This window comes from Triturus cristatus, chromosome 9 (genome assembly GCF_964204655.1).
Source record: "Triturus cristatus chromosome 9, aTriCri1.1, whole genome shotgun sequence".
Lineage (NCBI taxonomy): Eukaryota > Metazoa > Chordata > Amphibia > Caudata > Salamandridae > Triturus > Triturus cristatus.
The window spans coordinates 251,775,708-251,798,490 of record NC_140592.1 but is presented as its reverse complement, the minus strand read 5'-3'; the positions used below and the strand labels follow the sequence as shown (position 1 = coordinate 251,798,490).

Genomic DNA, 22,783 nt, shown 5'->3' with positions numbered 1-22,783 from the left:
TAGACAGGAATGCATCGGCTGAAGAGCAAAGTAGATAATTCGAAGGTGAAATACAGCTTCTTGGCAGGCAGGCGAAACTGGCCGAGGCAGGCACCGTTAGCTGCACAGGAAATAGGACAAAGTTCATGGATACAGATGCGAGCTCAAGCTGAAGCTTGTCAGAGACAGAGAGCAGGGAAAGGCTTTGAGGACAGAATCGGGCCTACTCGCCTGAACTGTAAAAATGGAGTAACTGAGCCATATAAAGTCGGTGGCCTTTCATACTTAGGAAGCGAATATCCAGCCCATTCATGGCGGATCTGACAGAGGACATGTTGACGGTGGACGCACATGTGTTTGCGTCATCAAAACTGGAACTGGAGGGAACATACATGTACTTGTGACATGCACATAGAACCGTTGGGGTCCAAGATAGGGGACATAACTGACCAGGAAAATCCACATTTCCACAGTAGGACATTATTTCACTGGAAACTGGCCCACAATAGTAAACACTCTCACTCAAATTACTATCTTGTCATTTGATGCAGATTCAGTCATTAAATATCATCTGTTAGTACTTATTTTCACTAAATACATATGCTCATTATGTCTGAAAATAGCAATTTTTCAGTTGCATCAAGTGCGCCCACACCCTTCCAATACTTCAGCTTGTTTTCGGCCAAGGCACAGCAAAAAATGTAAAAAGCAGCACCCTTAGTGACTAAATAGACACAGAAGAGGGGGCTATTGGTTACGGGTTGCAAATATATTACTAATGCATGGTGTGATAGCACACTGAAAAAAATTACATTTTTGAATTAAATTAAATACTTTATTGCATAAGGGTAATTAAAACCATCACAATATATTAGCACACAAGTTTAAAAACATGCAGATTCCATAACGTAATAAAACATTCAAAGCTTAAGATCAATGATTCCGTAATTGTTAGAAATTGGGTTTCTGGTTGGCTAGGAGATACACCAGGCAGAACCCACCACTCTAGTCAGTGTGAGGGAGTTACACGAACAAGATAATGAATGTGGGGGGGAGCACCAAAACGGCAAATGGTAGCGGGGAGACCTACCTGGGTCTCCAGCAGTGATAGGCAAACAAGAAATTGCAGCTGCCTGAGAACGTCCGGTGCAGCTGCTAACACAACAGTGCGGCCTCCATGCAGCCACAGAGCGGCCCCCAGCTGCAGGACGCTACCCGTACTTCTGACCAACAAGTGCCCCTAAAGGTCCATAGCGGGACCGCGGCCTGCAGACACGGGCTCAACTGCTGGCACAGATGCGGGAGAGAGGGGGCGGCGGTGCCCACCTCCGTAGGCCCTAACTCACTGGGACCTCCTCGCAGCGATCACCCAGGGACTACTTTTGGGCCCCGCCCTGGTCTCCTCGACAAGACCCAACGCCGACGGCCGCTCTTCTCTTCCCTTTTTAGGCGGGGAGGAGAGCCGTAGAGTGGAGGCCGCGAGGCTCTGATTCCTCCCCAGGCGGCAGGCAGTCGATTGGAGCCCACAAGGCTCCGGTTTTCTTCCAGGTGCACCCCGACACAGTCTCTCTCTGGCATTGCTCCAGCAACGCGGTGGAACTCCGGGACCTGCGTTCTGCCGATGAACAACCAAAAGAAATGCTGGACCACCACAGGGAGAGGGGGAGCGCTGTCTGCTTCAGCTCTCCCCTCCCGTTTTTTATTGCAGGGTGAGCCAACGCCTTGGCAGAAGCCTTCTAAGCGCTCACCATGCGCTAATTGCTTGCAGAATGGGTCCAGCGCTCACGAGGTGCTAGAGTTTGAAAAGCATTGGGGAACACCTGCCAGGTGCATACAGGCAGGCCAGCACAAGGGGTCCTCAGAGCAGAGTGGCAGTCCTTATCTCAGGGAGGCACATCAATACTACAGAGTAATCCAGTCCCACTGCGGTTCTTACTGGCAGTCCAGCAGCATTCAGGTAACAAGTCCACGCAGTGTCTACCTTCATGGGGTCACAGCCCCTGTACTAATAGTTCAAAAGTCTTTGTTCTGGGGCACTTCACACACTTTTCAGAAGTGCAAAACACCCCTATTCACATCCTAAGCCTTGACCCCAGACACACTACAGGGGGGTGGAGACGGCATTGTGAAAGTCAGGCACAGCCCTATACAGGTGCAGGTGCAACTCCTCCCACCACTCTAAACTCAGCCCAGGCCTATTCAGGTGCAAAGGAAACTCATCCCACCTATCTTAATGCAGCCAAGGTCTTTTCAGACCAGCGCTGAATCACCCAGGAAAGGCAGGACACACCTCAACCCACCCATGTGACTGTCTATAGTGAGTGCACATCCCCTTCTCCTGTCAGTCTAAACCAGGTGTTGAATACACTACCAAGCAGGGCACAAAGAATCATAATCACACAGAAATGCCTACTTCTAAAAGTGGCATTTCTAACATAGTAATAACAAATCATCTTTCACCAATAAGCAGGATTTATTATTACTATTCCAATCATACCAAACATGGCCACGCCACCCCTCTCCTATTAGAAATTACCACTGAAGCACATATCAGGGAATTCCCAATGCAACCCTATGAGAGGGCAGCCTCACAGTAGTGAGAAGCCAAATAGGCTGTTTGTCACTACCAGGACATGCCACACAGTTAAGGCACATGTCCTACTGTATGCCCAGTCATAAAATCATTATAAACATTTTTTTTTTTTTTAAATATTTTTATGAAATTTTTCCATCAGCGCAGTGAAACCAACAACCGAGAAAAATAAAGGACTCAATCCTCAATGTACATATCAGGAGAAATCCGTACTTCCCGCGCTTCCACCCTAATGCCCCAACCCTCCACCCTCTCTACCCCCACCCCCCCACCTGTCAGTGTGCCCGCGTCAACCCCTCCTTCACTTCTGCTGGGAGGGACCCGGGGTACGGGAAATCCGAGCCCAGGGTAATCAAAAGAGCCTGTCCACTGTTCTCAAGAGACCGGAGACCCGCCCCCCCATCCAGATCCCAGCCGCCCACCACGACTATTCAACAGTTACCAATACATTGTGCAAACGCTGAGTCCTCCACAGGTGTACCTAAATGGCCCTATTCAGGGCGGTCTCCCCAGTCGCCCCAGGGGGCCCCACCCCGGGTTCCACACTCCTATCCCCGTCCACAGGATCCCTACCCTCCTCATTCAACTCCTCCAAGGATCTAAGCCCTTCCACCAGAGCTCCCCCCGTGCCGCCTCCAGCGCTTTGTCATTAGACGTGCGTCTGGCCATCTGCAGGCGCAGTGTCCCTTCGCTCCCCGCCCAGGACAAGAAGCTCGCCTTCCATCTCCGAAAGCTCGGCCCAGATCTAGCCTTCCAGTGCATAGTGAGCTCCCTCTTCGCCATTATCAATCCTAGTTCGTAAAACTTGATTGTAATTTTGGTTTTGTGGGTGTGCGGAAACCACAACAACAGGCAAGTCCCCATCTCTGCCTCCAGCTCTCGCTCCGTCTCTTGATTCAGGCACGCCACCACATCTACCCAATAAGAGCCCAGTCCCACACAGGACCAAAACATATGACCAAAATCGGCACCCTCCACTCTGCACCGAGGACACGGCGATTGGGAGCCTCCGAAGTACTGCAGGAGTTTAACCGGAGTTAAGTAAGCCCTGTGTAAGGTATAGAATTGGACCAGCTGGAATCTGGCATTGCGTGTGCCCTTCCAGGCCCGCCGCAACAGCTGCGCCCACGTCGTCTCAGGAATGGGCCTACCCAGATCCCCTTCCCATTTACTCCTCAGGGCATCCATAGGCGGCACCTTGGATGCCGCCCGTATAGACAAGTGATAGCCTTGAACGTACCCGCCGCCATAGTGACATACTGACACCCCAATGAAATCGGGGGCTCCGAAAGCCCCATCCTCCATTGTTTCTGGATCGCCGCCACCAAGGCGGTGTGCAGAAGATAATCCCCCCTCGGTAAATCATACGCCCCTTGCAAGTCCTAGAACGGCAACAATACGCCATCCCTATATAAATCCCCAATCATGTGAACCCCCCGCTCTTCCCAACCAGCCAACGCCGACCAATCCCCGCCATGAGGGAGGGCCGTACACATGCCCAGTGGAATCTCCGGGGCATACGGGGCTGCGAAGCCTGCTCGCTTCTGACTCCGAATCCAGCACAAGCGGAGCGTACGCCCCTCGAGGGTAAGCTGACCCAGCCGGAGGCTCTGCCGAAGCACAATAAAGGACAGCACATGCCGCAGAACGATCCTACCCCCCGGGCCCTCCGGGCCCCGAAACTCGCGCGCCACGGCCTGTGTCAGCCATTGCAGCTGCGCCGCCAGATAGTACCATTCAAAGTCCAGGGCCACCCGCCGCCTCCCAGTTCCCCATATAAATCCTGTCAGCAAAGTCCGAAGCTTCTTAAAAAAGGTGATCGGGATCCATACCGGCAGAGTGCGGAAAAAGTATAGTAATCTCGGCAGCGCTATCATCTTCAGCAGCGCGACCCGCCCAGCTACTGCTAGAGGAAGAGTGCGCCAGAACACCATGCTACCCTTGAGCCCCCTCAGCGCAGCACCCACATTCCCCTCGAAAAGGTCAGCTGGGGCATGGAATATACGGACGCCCAGGTACGGCAAGCAGGCAGGCTCCCACCTCAAGTCTGTGGGCTCCAAAGTCAGCCGGGCGCCAGGGGACAGGGGAAACAGGCAAGTCTTAGCCCAATTCACCTGTAACCCCGACAATCGACCAAACTCCCTAAGTAGGGTTCTGGCGCCCTGCAGAGAGCCCCCCGCATCGGCCAGAAACATCAAGAGGTCATCCACATATAGCGATATGTGATGTAGCTCTTCCCGCAGCCGGACGCCCCCGTAACACTGCCCCTGTCGGGCATGAGCCGCCAGGGGTTCAATTGCCAGCGCGAACAACAGCGGGGACAATGAACAGCCCTGACGAGTGCCCCTCGTCACCTCACAGGCCGCCGAAATAGTGCGCCCCATGCGAACCCGAGCTATATAACAGTCTGGTCCACCGCACGAAGTTATCGCCCAGTCCGAACTCCTTCAGCACCCGGAACAGATACGGCCACTCCACACTATCGAATGCTTTTTCAATGTCCACTGATAGCACCACTTCCTCCGGATAAAATCATTATAAACATATCAGAAAAAAATAAAGGAGGGAGGCAAAAAGTTTGGGGATAACCCTGCAGAAAGGGCCAGTTCCAACAGTAATTTATAAAAATAGTCCAAATTCTTAATCAAATTACAAGAGAGCTTAATTAATATGGTTCAGGCTCTGAACCAGCGCCTGCCTGGACGACCTAGTATGAAGTTGGTTTGAGCACAGTTTTAACAATTTCCTTTGTACATCAAGCAACACTGGGCATATACATACGATGTGCAACAATGACTCTTGAATGCAACCGCAAAATCTGCATTTTCTGTCCACTGGAGTGCATTTCCAAGCGGGGATAAAATCTTTTGACGGAAAATTACCCATACTACCTACTTTTTCCTTCAAGTTAACTATATAAATCATTTTTGGTATTGTTGTGAAACCGGTAAAGTATAGGAATTTAAAACAATCCAACCATGAGCTTTTATGGCTAAAACAGTTTTATTAAATAGTGGTGAGTATAATTTTACACTTTTGCTTACCATCCGTTTGAATCCATTTGAAAACGTCAGGGCAGGCAGCTGTAGACCATAGTTCATCCAGATCCAACTCAGTTAATGAAGATTCAAAATATTTGCGCTAAAGGTTGTCCAGTCTTGGATGCACCATCTCTGCCCATATGAGGTAGTCCAATGTACTTTCTGATGCCTCCTTCATCCTTTTGCAGAGCTTAATATATGCGCCTCGTTGGGCTAACTGCTGTGACACAAGCCCGATCTCTAGGCGTACTTGGCCTGGCGAGGTGTTCCTTGGTTATCTAAACATTTGCTTAAAAACAGACGCTTGCATGGAATCCTGCAATATTGTGTCTTTCTCTTTGCAGATTTCAGATCCATAAGTCAAAGATGGGAGAAGCTTGCAATTAATAAGTCTAAGAATGGGTTCAGATTAGGGGGAGCTTAATTTCTATTGAAGCGTAGCAAATGCTACAACAAGGTTTATACTTCAACATTACTCCTTGTAGGTGCAGATTAAAAGAACCTCAATTATCAAACTTAACTTCCAAAAAAGTGTAGCTTAAGTCCATTTCCAACTTTTCATCTGACTAACAGATCACTCGCTTTTTTAAAAACTTTTAGCTAAGGTCAGCACATTTGTCTTTTTCAGACTGATTACTATTTTGTTTAATTTAATTTACAAAGCAAGGGATGTCAACATCCTCTGAAGTTCCAGAAGGCCTTGCTTAACTGTACATTATTGTCTGCATATTGGAGCTTTGTAATCGGATGACCATCTAATTGAGAAATGATGAAAGGCGATTAAATAATAAGGGCGCCAAGACACATCCTTGTTTAAGCCAGTATGAGTTTTGACTCTTTTAAAGACAGTAGTGCCATCTCTCAACTTCACTACAACCCATGTGTCTGTGTATAACATTTCAATTGCCCTCGACAACGTAGACAGGCATTTCTTTTAGCTGAGCTCAAAGCCTTTGTCTTGGGACCCTATCAAAGGTGGTTTTAGATCTATAAAGCAGGCATACATTGGAGGCTTTCCCACATGGAACTTTTCAATAACAATAGATAGAGCAGTCAAGTAAGAAAACGTACCACTTTTTTTTTTAAAGCCTATCTGTTCTACTGGGATAAGTTTAGGATGATCAGCCCATGCCTCTACATCTTTCCGTAACAAAGATGCACATTGTTTTGCTTCTATATACACCAAAGCAATTAGCCTATAATTTGCCGTATTTCCTGGGTGAACAGATTTTAAAATTGGATGTAAATCTGTATCTCTCCAGGAGTCAGGAATTTAATTTGTGCAAAGGCAAACATTATAAAGGGAAGCCAACATTTCAGCCCGAAATTTCACATTTTCCTTAAAGAGGCCTGCGAAAATCCATTAGGAGCTGGCACAACCTCTTTTTTTGACTTCATAATAACAATGTGAACTTGGTTACCATTAAAGATGATGTCAGGAGCTTCATTCACATTTTCAACTGACCCCTGGTCATGCGCTACTAAAAATTATTATTGTAGAGTTGTTTGATATAGATAATCATGACATCCTCTAGTATATTTGTATTGTTCGCTTGGTTGCTCCCTGTTGATATGCTGTTCATGATTGTGCCCTGGTCTCTGCTAACCAGACCCATGGCCTGTGCTCTGATTAAAAGTACATGGTAATTAGGTATAATTCCAATTGGTACTGACAACCTACCCTAGTATATGGTAATGCATATAGGTTTAGAGGCCCAGTAGATTTAATGCAGTCAAGTGTGCACTGCTGTGTTGCCTGCTGTCACTTTAAAAGCCAGCCCTGCTTTGCAAGCTGCTTTTAAAGTAAACTTATATGCAAATTCGACTTTGGAATTAGAGGTACTTCCAAAGTCTTAAACTACCTTATTTTTACATAGAAGTCACCCCTACGGTCTCCCTTAGGTGCCCCAGGGATAGGGTGCCCTGTAACTACAAGAAGGGATGTTATAAAATATGTTTTATATGCCATAGTGAGGGATAAACTGCCAATAAAATTTGACTACTGATAGGAGTGAGCTAAAATAACACTTCAAAGACTTAAAATGATAGAATAAAGCCAACGGCTTGCCATGGTTAGATTTATTCAAACTATCACGGAAAAGAAGTTACAGAACTTGCATTTCTGAAGTGCTAACATCTATCCTTCCAGCAGCCTCTCATGATTGGCTAGTCTTTGGCAGGCTGATCCAAACTGCTCTGATGAGGTTTGCAGTGGGCGGCACAGTGACAAAGGTCATCTGGTGGGAGGAGATCTGCAGCTGCAGAGCAAAAGGCAAGGAGGGGGCTGGGTAGCCAAACTGGTCTTTAAAGAGGGAATGACAGCTAGGAAAGGACACAGGCTCACCCCACATCCTGTACCCCCAGCCAGACAGGAGCCATTGTGTGTGAATTAGCAGAGGGACTGGAAGGGGAGTGTTAGTTAAGCTTAGCCACACCAGTAGGTTGGCTTAGTCAGATCCTAATCTCCAGGAGAGAGTTACTCCATTTTGGATTTTAGAGGAATAGTGCTTTCTGGAACAAGAATATGCCACGCCGTTTCTCTATAATTAGAGATTGATAGATTTTGCAATAAGTATTCACACTCCTCAAAGTCAGAGAATAGATTCAAATAAAAACACCCAATAAGCCACTGGATAGAACAACTTTAGGTCAGTTATGGTTTTCTTGAGAACGTCCTGTGCCATCTTTTTTCTTGTTTCTTGAGGATTATTGTAAACGATCAGAATTATCAAAGGAGATCCTTGGTGCTAGGCTGACCAGTTATTAATCTTTATCCCCAGCAACCATTTTGAGTTCATATTAAAGCAGACAGATTTTAATTTTAAATTTGATGTTACATAATTGGCAATTTACCCCATCCTGGGCCGACCTTTATTACATATTCTTATTGCAGGTACAAAATATTAAATGTACCATAATAACGGACAAGACTCTTTGCTCCATGTTTCGTGGAAAACTAAGAGGTCAACGTTTTGCCAAATTTTTGTGACATCTGCAATCTACTAACAAGCGAGACCGACCTCCAAGATTCCATAAACATATTTTTAATAACTTTTGGGAGCTTGAAACTGACTTTTGTCAATAGTTCCCCTTATCACCTATCTATCGTGAAATATTTGGGCTAATTGTCCCCCAAGCAGATCTTTATAGGTAAGTGGTTGTTGTACTTATTATTTTCAGGGCCTTAAGCCAATCACAAGAGACCACAATTCAGATTACTCCCTCAAGTAGGCCATTGCTCAGGTGAATTCTAGTCATATTATGTTGAAGACAGAAGTACTTCAGGATACTTGGGAATTTCATCTGGCCACAACTCGATGCCCCAAGTTTGTAATTGAACTTTTTGCGCACATACTTCTTTTGAAACTTTGAGTGAAGACCAGGTTACCACAGTAATTTCCTTCCCATTTGGGTGCCTCATATGAGTAAACTCTATTGATTCAATGTTACTTGTGTTAATATGAGCTGGGCTTTAATTGCTTTCAAAAGCCTCAAGATGTTGCTCCTATTTAAAATGTCAAATTTACTCTTAGACTTGTATAAAGGTTGAAACATTAGGTTACAAGATTGTATAAGCGAGCTACATTTGCCAGATTTTCGTGGCACTGGACATTTAAACCAGTGCAGTGGCGATATATTGAGTTGAGATTGTAATTTCACTTCCTGTAATTGCTTTGGTTCCACAAGAGCCAAGCAATGGTCCATCACCATTTCCTTTGGCGGCAGAGTTCTATAAATTTGCTGCTCCATTGGCTGACAAGCAGGTATTGACCAAAACTCTGAATATTTAGTCGTAATAATAGTGTCAGAGTGATTCACTATCAAAGAGACTACCTTACTTGAAGGGGTGCATTTGCACCATAAATTTGGTCAAGGTTATTCTCCTGTGAAGTATGCATTAGAATTAGCCACCTGCATTTCATCCTTTTCCCCCTGCACCTTTCGTAATTGCAAAACCTGCAGTTTTAGATCAGGATTTGAATGTCCCGATTGAGTTAATGTCAGGGAGTTTTTTCGACGACTGCACTGAATATCAGAAAAAGCTTAGGACCTTTAGCCTGTTCATTTATATTCAGTGAAGAGAGGTCTTTTTTATCATGAGCCTTGCATTGTCTTTTCCTTTCAAGCTTTGACAATGGCTTAGATACATTCTCTGCGGAGTTTAATGGGGATGGTCTTGTTCAAATAATTCTATCACTTTTTTCATTACAGACCCCATCACTGTGCTCCTTCTCTATCAAATTTGTGAGTTTTTTTCAATAAGTTCCTCAATGTCCCGAGGGCTATGTACTAGAGTCAAGTGAACAATATTCAACTTTTAAAGTAACATTTTTATACTTATGCTTTTGTGCAGGGTTTTACAACTGGGTTTACCATCTTTACCCTGCTCAGCCATAGGACAATCTTCTACCCCAATGATATTAACTTTATAGGTTCGTCTCCCATGTTATTTATCGCAGTGGGGTGAACGCTCTAGTTACAACTCTCACTTCCCCTACCAGTGCTTTTAGAATATTCCGTAGAACTTCTAATTTGTTGATTACTGGGGTGCATGAACAAGAATTTCTAGGTGTCAGGTTTGGTATCTTTCTTACCAGGCTTGAGTCGTTGGGATGGTTCGCGGCTTCGTCTCTTGTAAGTCCTGGTTGGTCTGAGATGGGGGCGACACTTTATGGTAGCCATGGTGCTGCTGACAATGATAAAGTCTAAGCAGCCAGTGCCCTCCAGAAGGAGTCCCAAGAGGGAAAAACCCCAGAGGGAAAAACCGCAGATGATAATGAGACTCCAGGAATGAAAGATAGGATAAGGAGCCAGAAAACACTGTAAGACCAGGAACCCAAGAAGAACCAGGAGAATATTGAAAGCCAAACTGGAGCAGAGGGTGCAAGGAACAACAGAGCACCAGCAGAAGGAAAGGAACACCAAAAACTGGACCCAGGGAACCAACAGGAGCGAAGACACACCAGTAGGAACAAGGAGTGTTGCAACGCAAGAAAAGGCGAGGTCCCGTCCCTTTTATACAGAAACAACAGGAAGTGACATACAGAAACAGGAAGTGATGTAAAAGAACAGGAAGTGACATGCAGGAACAGGAAGTGACAAAACAGTAAGGAGAGATGTTGCCATTTTAGATAAGGAAAAGGAGTGAAGTGTAAAGTAGAAAGGTCACTATGTTAGAAAGATGAGATAGTTTTTCTCCAATGCCTTCTGGGAGCAAGACTGTAGGAGGAACAAGCAACAAGATGGCCCTCAGGGAAGGAGATAACCACGAAGGTAAGTGAAATGTCAAGACACAGGAAACCACAGTCCCAATCTGGGAACTGTGGTATTCCAAGGTGCCTTTGATTTAAAGGACGGGCCGCCGCGCAAGTCTGCGGTGTGTCCGACAGAGAAACACAGCAGGCATCGCGGGTCCTTTCCGTGATGCCAACACAGCAACAGCTGGCCACCGTGCCGCACTACAGTGCACCCGAAGAGGAAGGAGGGGAGCCGCCGGCAGCACCGCGGCTGGCGAGAAGGAAACGGGCAGCGTCGCGGGTCGTGACTCTGCCCGTGGAGCAACACTAGGTTGTATTGATTCTGTCTTTGTCTAATAAATAAGCTTTTTCAGGCGGTTCAACTTATTATCTAATCCTGCCATATTTGTTGCTATGTTCTACAAGATGTCAACTTGAAGATCAAATATATCAGATTTCAAGTTTATCACCTTCACTGCCGCGTCAAGGGAGTCAAGGACAGCTTTGCAAGTTGCCAAATTTGAGGGTACTTCTGGTTCCTGAGGGGAACTCAAGCTGTTTTTCACAGGAGCAAACAAGTTCTCTGCAACACTTAAGTGCAATTCCTAACTGGTCTTTATGGGAGCGCCCATATTGCCATAATCCTCGACTGACTGGTCCGAAATAGTCAAAAATGGGAGAGTTTACTTCTAAACAACTCTCCTTTCTGTTACATTTGCGATGGGAATTTTGAACATTTTGCCAGCTCATAATAGATGCACTGACTGTAAGACAAAGAGGTTGGTTGATACGATGGATGTTTTCCAAGTTAAATTGTTGTTCCTCCTGGGTGCTGATTTGCTCCTTGTGTGCTACTTCTTTTAGCAATGGGGCTGAGTGAAGAGGCTTTGGAGCAGTTATGCTTTTTGCTGAAATTAAAGCAGTGATTTGTACCCATCAGACAAACCTGCTATTTTACCCAGGGACCTCCTCCTCCTTTTGTGTTTGCTCAAGACAGCAGTTACAGTTTGGAGGCGACCTTCTCTCTTCTTCCATGAGGGCCAAGCTTTCCAAATCAATAGTCTGTTCGTCTGTTTGGAATTCAATTACCTTTTTGAATACGTCTATTCCTAACATGTGGGAATGAGCACCAAATTACACTGAGGATTAACAGAAGTTGTAGCCAGTAATAATCTCTCGTACTCCACTCAAGCCCCAGATCACAAGCCACACCAGGGCAGCCTATACGCTAAATCCCTCTGCTGTACAGCACATCAAGGAAGTGTTGCTATTTCACGCCAACCTGGGACTGCTGCAACAGACGACCAGTCCCACCACTTACCTTTTTCCCTCAGCTGCAAGCTGCAATGGCACACAGCAGCAGAACACTTCCCCTCACCCCTTAAGAGCCATCCCCAAGCCCTCCAGTGCCAAACAACCAACACTACCCCCAGTAGTGCCTCCTGCAATGGACACACCCACCAAAAGTCCTCCGCCACCAGTTTGGTGCAGTCCCAAACAAGAAGCACAATCTGACAGGTAGGGCGGGCACAGAGGGAGCGAACGGGGCAGAGGATCAACAAAGAGCAACCCTAAAGAGCCCCCAGTGGCCAGCACTGCACCTTGCTGTTGTGAGGGAAAAGAGGGCAAAGATGTAGCCAGGTGGAGCCAGGCGGCCAAAATAGGGCACACCAAGGCAATGGTGAAGACCAAACTAGACTGAAATTGTGGGACCTAAGATTGCTCCAGGGGTCAAGAAGCACACCGTGCCGCAGTCACAGTCACCCATGGAACAGGGGCTGAGCATCAGCTAAGTAGGATGGGAGGAGAATGGGAAAGAGCGCTGGCACGACCACACCTGGCTGCTTCTGCAGTCTCATGGGCAGTGTCAAGACGCACTGTCATTTATAGACAGCACATTTGAAATTCAAATGGCCACTAAATTTACACAAATGCAATTTTACTAATTAAACTATTCATCACACAAATGACAAGTGGAAAGTGGGTTTCAGCGATCATTTGAGTATCACCAAGTACAGTGTCTCGATTTGTGAAGGGAACAAAGAAATGTGATTAATTTGAGTTTTTCCTAACTGCTGAAATATTTAGAAATATTTGCCGAGTTAATGTACAGGTGTTTAACTTTTGTTATGGGATAAAAAAAAAATCCGGAGCCTTTCCTTTCACACTCCTGGTCTCTCTGAACCCCAGCAAGGTTGTCACATAGTGCAGTTCACAAAACCTTCTCAATTTGTTGTTGAAGTGTTAAAAGAATAAGGAGCGAATTGTCAGAAGGCAAAGCTTGACATTTGTCCTCTGGCTTTGACTGCACAGCTAATGTGACAAGATAAAAACAAAACTGAAGTTATCTTTATTGCTCTTTCACCTTCTGAACTCCCTCACCTCTTCTTACATGGCCTATGACTGTGAGCTCTATTTGCATGTGAACATCTAAAAAAATGCTCCGTGCATCTCCAAGATTTAGGTCAGGTCCAATCTTTGTAAAAACAGAAAACTGAGCTGGTCATTTAATGTACAATCCAAATGCTCCTCTAGAAGAAACTTTGCTAATCAGAACCAGTGGTTCAATGTGCTCTCAAGGTTCATCCATCGTAAAAAAGGATGAGGCAGAGTGGCTGAGTAAACAAAGTGCCTTTCTTTCAATTGAATGGTTAGTCCTGCTTCAATTTGCAGTACTTGCGAAACAGAAATGCGCACCTGACTCCAAAGAAATTATATTGTTCAATATCATCTACCTGAATTAGGACGGTGAAGTGTATAGTTCACAACAGCTGAATTTGAGGTTATGTTATGTTATTTGCACTTATACAGCACGCAATTACCCTTGGGTGTCCTGGCGCTAAGTACTGGTTACCTGGGAAGCTGGGGAGCACTACTGCAGGATCCCTCAATCAATGCTTTCTAATATGATCCTTTCATTGTCTGTAACCTTCTTGGAATATGGCACTACTGCCAAGGACGAGTACCGTACAACCTCTTCTGACGATTGCTCTTTTTTAACAAAAACATTTGTATTTATTAGCTGTAACAAGGAACGACATTACATCAAGAACAAAGCTTGCCTGAGACAGCAACATCAAATTATGTTTTTTAAAGTGATACCATGGAAACAATGGTTTCTATTTTGACTGCCTGATTGTTTTAACTATACAAATCACAAATCAGAATTGTTTAAGGGTTTTTATTTATCCAAATGTTAAAACGTACTCACCACACCAGGAAATATTTTTTGAAGTCTTCCAGCTGCTGCAGGCGCCTTTGATTTTCCTCCGCTGAGACAATCTTCAAATTCATAGAGAGGCTGCCGAACCGGGTTTGAATATGAGATTTTGGCATTGTCGACAAACGTGATGTGCCTAACTCCCCAACCCTGAAGAAAAGCAAAAAGAGCATAATATATTAACTTTGAATATTCAAGATATTCCAGTAATTCTAAGTATATTGACATCACATGCTCGTAATCTATCACACTGCAGTACGTAACATCACTTAAAAACCTCAGTGTAGCCTGTTGAAAAATAGCAAGTTTTCAAACACTAGCAATCTGATAAATATGATTGCAGTCCTCATTGGTCTCAATCAATTATGTAGGACCAGCAATAGGGCCCTCGATACTCCTAGATGAAGCTCCTAGTTGTACCTGTTGTATAAGATAGGGATCGGCCAGTGTCACTTTTGAGGTTGTCTTCCTGTAGTTTATCAGGCTCACCAAGGTGCTGCTGCTTGAATTTTTAAAGGTGATATCTACTTTATAAAAGGACACCAATGTTCCCAATAAAGCCTAAAAACAGCCTAAGGCAAACTCCACTACATCAAGCATAAAAGCAGTGAAAAATATCAAGAAAAGAAAAAGAACCGTCCAAATGAAGAACATTATTCTCAAATATTTCTACCACCAATTCCACAAATCTATGTAAAGATCCAGACAGAACAACAAAATTATTCAGGTGCAGCCTTCAATTCAACACACAGCAAATGCACTATGCTACAAATGCTCACAAAGGAAATCCGCACTTCTGTAGTATTCTGAAGAAACGTAACATGCGGCTGTATCACACACATCATGAATATAGTTGTAGAAGACAGTTGACAACATAACAATATTCTACAACAATAATACACAATAAAACAATGCCTAGCTCTGACAGACACACGTTAAGAGACCTAATTAGTCCAAAAAAGTTCGATTTAGATTTTGAATACCCAAGTCCTGAGGTATGAAATCAGGACAGTGTGTGCCTAATTCACAACTTGCACTTTGAGTAAGTTTACACTTTTGAGTAAGTTTACTACTTTTTGGTATTCACAAACTGGTAATTTTATAATTACTTACACTTTTGGAAGCAAGTTTAGCACTACACATGGCCATCCACTGGTACTGCAATATTCTCATAGAAATTAGAAAATATAAATGAATTAAGGTACAGACTTAAAATAGAACCCTATAAGAAATAATGTTAAATACAATTATTTAAAATAGTTAAAACATGAACACAAGCTCCACGGTGCTGTTGAGGTACACACATAGGTACATTCACTCAAGTGGTGAGGCCTGGAAACTCCCACTGGCTAATCACCTATTTTGAATTTAAAATATAATGTAACAATACATTTTATTATAAATCAATAACTATTATATTCTTTTTTTATTCAAAATATGTTATAAATCAGTGGGAGTTTCCAGGCCTCACATCTTGAACGAATGAAACCAGGTGCCATGGAGCTTGTGTTCAAGTTATCCCAGTTCCTGCCCACAATTTCTGACAGGAAGGAGGAACATGGGACTCTGATGGGGGGAATGTTATCATGGATAGACTCAGATGTGGTGGAGATACCTACAAGACAATTAGTCTCTGGTTCTTCTCATTTTAAAAATAGCTTGGCATAATAAGTTGGGAGGACTGGTTTTGGGTCATGTCATTCGAATCTCTATGTAATAGGACTCAGAACATCTTTTACTTGCTATGATCTGAACCATTGTGCCAGGCATTTAATATCAGAATTGGTTAAGGGTATGGGTACTTTGTCACCTCGTTGCAGATTTTTCCCACTCTTGTTCCTCAGTTATATGTTTGTCCCTGTTGTGCTTGGTCTTTAAAACCATGCTGTGAACAGATTTTAGGTAGTATTTTAACTTAATACTAGAAGAGACAATGGAAGTGTTCTGTTCATTTTCTACTTCTATTCTTCCATGGCCATACCCAGGATATTTCTGGGCTGGTATACAAACAATAATTCAAAGGTACTGAATCCTATGTCTGTATCAAGCAAACTGTACAGGGTAACTAAGGTCACAATCCCGGTCCTCAGGATCAGTGATTCTTCGTATCACCTGTTTTAATGTCTGAACCGTTCTTTCAGGCCATCGGTTTGGGGAACGCACACAAGCATTTTTTATTTGCTTGAACAGATATCACATATATTGAATAATACATGACATAAAGTTGGTCACTTGATCAATTAACACCTGTGAAGGTAATCCTACCTGTGAAATAAAGACAAAAGTGCATACATGAGATGGGCGGTAGTGGTACCCCACTAAGGGAATGCTTCAGGGTAGTGAGTAGCATAATCAAATCAACAAAAGAGTGTGCCTTGAGTCTGTCGATAGAGCACAACTGTAGAATCCAAATAGGTTTCTTAATAAAGCCCTCACTCCCCAACCTGGTTGGTGACATGCTTCATCATCGGGCCCCACCGGGAGAGGCCGAATGCCACCCCGGTGTGCTTTGACGCCAGAATTACTGCGGAACTGGTAGTGTGTGTGTGGTGAGTAGTGAAAGTGATTGTTAAAAATGTCTTGTTTGTGTCAAAAAATAAACTTTATTAGAAGCCAAACAGACATATATAAAAACAGAGTGTAGGACGCATAAGCTGAATAAATTGTTCAGCCAAGTCCCTTACAGTGTAGTCAACATGTTTCTGCCTATGTGTTATGTTTAAACAGGCATTCGTCAGGACCAGGGAAGGACGTTGGAACCTCGGCGGTATGGGTACGCTAAGGCCCACCCTAACCAGAGGTTATGAGTGTGAAAAATAAAAATACAAATATGGCGTCTCCCGCAATGGAGAGGAACCGAGTTTATTCTGGTTAAGAAACAGACAAACACAGACAAACGAGAAAAGAGACAAACATGTAAAGATTAGACATGGTCTTGTTGATTTGTCATCATTGGACGTACAGATACTTGTGCTCTGGGCAGTGCACTTAATTGGTAACGCTGGCCATCTGTGCTACTGTGAGGACAGGAAGTGCATACAAGATGAAGAAATTCGATCATTAAGACACAAGCAAATAGCTGTCTAACATTAAAGGATATGGAGAGCCCAGGATGGTCATTAGCGTTAAGACAGAGCCATTGTGGTAAAACACTATGCACAAAAGATTTAGGACGCAGTGTTGTTGGGCACTTGATACACGAAAGATGCACGATATCTCACTTGAGGTGTAGTAAATCTCTACACCATGGGACTCGGGAGGGGGGGGGGAAAGCTACAATAGCACACCCTAGGGATAGGGAAAAAGGAAGAGGGAAGAGGAGTAAATAAACCTAGAAAAGCTGAGAGAAACCCCTGTTACTTATCTGAGATCCCTAGTCATAGAACTCACGCCCGCTCAGCTAGGCACCCGCTTGGCACCTAAGCGATCCCTCTGAAACTGGACCCCGATGGTGAATGGAGGAGAAACCGGCGTGGTTATACGGAAGAGGTACGGTCCTTGCGCTCGTAAGGCGAGGCAGGGGGGCGTGTTCACGGAGGACGTGATGACGTGTGAAAAAACAACCAATCAGTCTGCAGGAGATGAAACGGTATCGCCGAAGGCCAATCGGAAGGGGGAATACTGTGAGAATCTTCACTGCCAAGGAGACAGGAAACTCGGAAAGAATCACCGCGTCAGGGATTCCCAGAGCCTATAGGAATCGCTGTATGACCGTGATAGTATCGGACGTGTGTAGAGACGGTGAAGAATGCCGTTCGGAGCGAGTAAAAGATCCACGCTCCATTTCAATGCATAACATTGAAAAATAATGAAAATAAAGGCTGAGCTATGTGCAAAGATATAGACCTGTAGGGGTACGAAGGAAGGGGGAGAAAAAGAACAAAGGCATAGGGGAAAAGACGTATGCCCGTCAGATGTACGGTGCAGAAATAGTCTAAGAGGTTAAAATTCCTCCGGGGTAATAATTGTACGTACCAAAAGGGGGTAAATGAAAGAGGGAAGAAAATGTACAGGGTAAATAAGGTCACAATCCCAGTCTTCAGGATCAGTGATTCTTCGTATCACCTGTTTTATGGTCTGAACCATTCTTTCAGGCCATCGGTTTGGGGAAGGCACACAAGCATTTTTTATTTGCTTGAACAGATGTCACATATATTGAAGAATACATGACATAAAGTTGGTCACTTGATCAATTAACACCTGTGAAGGTAATCCTACCTGTGAAATAAAGACAAAAGGACATACATGAGATGGGCGGTAGTGGTACCCCACTAAGAGAATGCGTCAGGATAGTGAGTATCATAGTCAACATCTACTAGGATGTACCTTTGTCCTCTTCCAGAAGGTTCTATGGGGCCCGAGACAGCTATTTTGATACATTGAGAAGCCATCTGAATTATTGGTAAAATATGCAAATGATCCCTTCCTACTGTACCTGGATTTTATGATTGGCACACAGTGACAATATTTGGTGGTCTCTACAGAAATCCCAGGCCAGTAAGATCAACCCAATGTAAGCTAATAAGCTTTCCCCACACCTTGATAGGCCCCAGAGATTTAGTTATGGGCAAGCTAAAGATAGCAGCTCAAAGTCTTTGGTAGCAATTATTGCTTTGTGCTGTTTTGGAAGCACTTTAGAGACCCACCACTTCTCCCTGAAAATATACACTGGGAGGTGTTCTGTTAGAACCCTGAGCACAGCGAAGTTCAAGTAATTACTGCAGAGTATGTAAGGGCGCCAAGGAGTGTGCACTGCAATGATCTTAAACAGGGTGGGAAGATGGAGCAGTCTCTCTATGTTTAAAAACCAATGTGTTTTCTCACCTTGTCAATGAAGGTGCTGTTTTGTCACTATAGATTGACAACAGTACCAAGTAAAAAGTTTGAGCAATAAATACACAGTGGCAACCCCAATATCAGAGGCACTAAAGAAAAAAAAGGGAACACAAAAAAAAAGTTGACAAATCAAACTTTAGTTACTTTTCTAAAGAGAGTGGTACCGGATTTTAAACATGTTTTCTTTAAAGAAGAAAGCTACAGACAGATGCCTTAGTATTTGTTATAAATATTCACATGCTTATCAGCTGAAAGAAGGTACACCTGTCCCAAAGGAGTAACGAGTTACAAAGAAAGAAAATACATTATCATGAATGTGTTACAAAAACATTGTCCAGCACCTGAATTTGAATGGTGGTGTAGTAATCTTTGCATAACAAAACAACAGTGAACTACCTACCAAGCGTGGTCTGTTTTTGAACAAATACTCTAAGGCAATTGTTAAAATGAAACTCAGGATTGAACAGACTTGAACCCGATATAATTTGAACACCCTACCAGAACACTCCTTAGCATGTCTGTCAATAGCAATTTGTGACAGCACATGTTCACCTTATCAAAATATATGATCTAGTATGAAAACTGTACTATGTGAAAACTCCTGCATTTTACCTAGAGCAATTAAATATTTAAATAGGGAAATATTGCAATGAAGATTTCAAAAGTCAATGAAATCTCAGTGGAGATTTAAATGAGATACTTTGGACTTGAAAACAAGAATTAAGATAATACAGGAGTACACGTTCCCAGCCAAGACAAAACTAATGCATGCACAGCCAGTTCAGCTGAAAAAGTGAATTCTGAGTTCGTTGTGCTCATACATATTACCAACAAAACCAAAGAAGCTCAAGTGAACTTCACAACTAAAGATAATGAACATTCATAGTGGTTCAAATCGAACCTTTCCCTTTACTTGTTAGTTCGAGATTAATTTTATTTATTAGAATGGCAAGTCTTCCGAAAATACTTCATTACTAAAACTGGATGATAATGAAATGCCTGACACATGTAATCCTATTAACTTAGAAATGTCTCCTATTCCTGCTGAACTGGAGCAGTTGTCTGTGTACTAAAAGATAATCATGCAAATTGTACATCATTTTCAGGAAACTGTGTCTCTTCAGCTTAAACACACTAAATTGCCATCAAAAGAAACTATTGAACCGGTTGAAAGCGAAAGACATTTACCTCCAATTGGATCTATGAGAACATTGAATTTTTAGGTGTCATTCATCACATTGAATAACCACTTGCTGTCAATAGTGTACCAACAAAAGACACAAAAATCAGGCAAGAAATTATTAGTTGACAGAATAAACAAAGCTCTTCCAGTACTTAGGACCCTATTACGAGTTTGCGGTCGGTACTTGTGTTAGAGGTCTGACTACTGTGTCACTGCTGGCCCGCCCACATTAGCATGCCTTTCACACCGTGCAGGGATGTGCTGCATGTGGTGTCATGGCGGTAGGCCGTGAGACCACCGCAGCACCGCCCACCCACCCGGATTACACATGTAATCCGGCAGGAAGGCATACCATGGCTTTGGCGGTCCTCCAGCGGGCGGCACGGTGGCTGTGCCACTGGAGGACTGCTAAGGTCGGAATAAGGGCCTTGGTACCTTAGAAAGTAGAAAACAAGTATGACAACGATATTAATGTTGATGATCATTTGTTGATGGTAGGTGCACAAGTTAATAAGTATAAACACAGTGGCTAATTTGAAAAGATAGATATTCCCAAGGCAGAACACATTGATGAATACAACATTCATCCTTCGCATTCCAGAAAATGCTTGAGTGATGCTTTATAATTGTGCCAAAATCATCAAGCAAAGACTGAACTGAGCGGGGCGTATAGGGAAAAAAACTTAGAGGTCCATTGATCACCTTCAGTGATTCCTAAAGTAAAGGGGTTGTTTTCATGATTGTGGTTTGCAAATACCTTCAGCAGAGTTTTGAATTCCAAGTCTTCTCTAAAAATCCTCTTTTCAGACAGACCAGTCAAAACGTTTTTTGTCTTCTGTTTAAAAGTAAACTGCCCGTTGTGTGCTATGCAGTTTTTCATTAATAAAAACAGAAGAATGATTTCTCAAAGTGACTGCAAAAGAATTTGTGACAAAAATGTTTGGCAAAGATTAAATTCTTGAATGCAACCTCCTGAATCTCAATAAGACAACGTGGAATAAACAAGTATTGGTTCAGCTGATATGCTGAGTTGAAATGCATAGCATACAACTTAGGTGCTCTTACTTGGTTTCTGACTCGGAGGTACTAACTAAAGTATGCCTGTGGGATGACCTCCATGAGTTTGAGTGTGCAAATTCAAATATTGTAGGTATTAACTATAAAACACCAGGAGAACTCTGATAAGTGGATACAGCTGTTTCCAAATGCTTCAGCCACCAATGTCAAACTATTCCTCGGTTCATCTGGAAAAAAGATCATCTACTTGGTGAAGGTTTAGATAACTTCTAGAGGAAAGAATACCGATCCAGAGGTGCTCCTTACATTCTCATGCTACGGTTAGTACAAAGAGTTACACAATTTGTAAAAGACACTTATGTGTAGGTTTTGTCATTCACTGTCCAATATATCACTTATGAAATTCCAAGTGAGGCTCAGAATAAAAATATTAGTCAAAAGGTGTTGCCGTTTCAGCCACATAAATGTGGTGGAAAGAAATGTCACTGAGGTACAAACCAAAAGAATGCATTGCACCAGATGCTGTTTTGGACTTCGGAGGCCTGTGTATTCCAAAGGCAGAGTAAGCAGCTTCATGTGTGCAGTTTTACAGGCAAGATGGCAAAAACATTTGTAACATTCTAAAAAGCGAGGTTCATATTTCATCAAGGATTACAATCCTGATATTGTATTCAGTTGCAATAGAAAAATGGGCATTCAGTTTGTAGTGGACATCACCACCACAGCCATATGTTACGTCTCTTTGCGCATTGCAAAGTCTGAGAAGGTGGAAATGAAAGAAATATGGGAAAAGGATTCATAGGAGAAGTATTTATCTCAAATATTGTACAGTTTTAGCTTCAGACTATTATCACATTGTGAAAATGGTTCTTAGAGACCTGATCGCATCAGTAACTCTGCACTATACAGGAAGGGAAAACAAATATACTTAGGTTAAGTTTACTCCCAGCTTTCTCTAGTAAAAGAGTCTTGAATTCTTTTTGACAGATAGAGTACCTGCCTCACACAAATATGGACAGTACCAATATTGTCAGAAGCAACATGTTGGATAATTCTCGTCAAAACAAAATGTTTGAACCTGTATGGAGTTGTATAGTACAATATATACAGGAAGGATGTTGAAGAGATCAAGAGCTGGTTGTTTTAGCAGTGAGAGACCGCAATGGTGGTCAGTGAGACAAAACAAACCAAGTCTCATCAACCACCATAAACTATTTTATCAGACTCCATAGGAAAGGGCGTTTTATTTCCATGGCGCTGCTACAGCTCTTCAAGTCCTGGCATAATGAAGGCAAACCTCTATCACAGCATGCTTCTCATCAAGATATCTTCAATGCAACGAAAGGCAATAGTCAATGTCCTGTCTTCCCACTTATATGAAGATGCTGAATGGCGAGATTCAGCAAGAAGAAATGAGTGCAGCAGAAATTGCCAAAGAAACTCCTGAAGCTAGTCAATGTTCAGCGACGAGTGGTCACGATCCACTTGGAAAACAAATCATTGAAAATAAGGCAGCCATAGTACTGAGTGAAATTAAACTTGCTATGGATCCAGTCACAACTGAGGTAAAATATTTATATGTTCTGATAAATGAGAAGCAATTTAACGTTTTTCAAAAAGATAACGGCCACAGAATGCTGCATGACATTTCTGAATGCATTTGCAAAAGAGGTTCTT

The 22,783-nt window shown here is 43.3% G+C and overlaps 1 protein-coding gene across 3 annotated transcripts in view; it reads right to left on the bottom strand.

Annotated features, from left to right (window-relative positions):
- ATG7 (autophagy related 7) overlaps positions 1-22,783 on the bottom strand; it is a 1,343,349-nt gene that overhangs the window by 1,004,048 nt on the left and 316,518 nt on the right. For all 3 annotated transcript variants that reach the window (XM_085624866.1, XM_085624868.1, XM_085624867.1), the window contains exon 14: positions 14,062-14,220. In XM_085624866.1, coding sequence (XP_085480992.1) covers positions 14,062-14,220 — 159 coding nt within the window. The remainder of the gene's footprint in view (positions 1-14,061; positions 14,221-22,783) is intronic.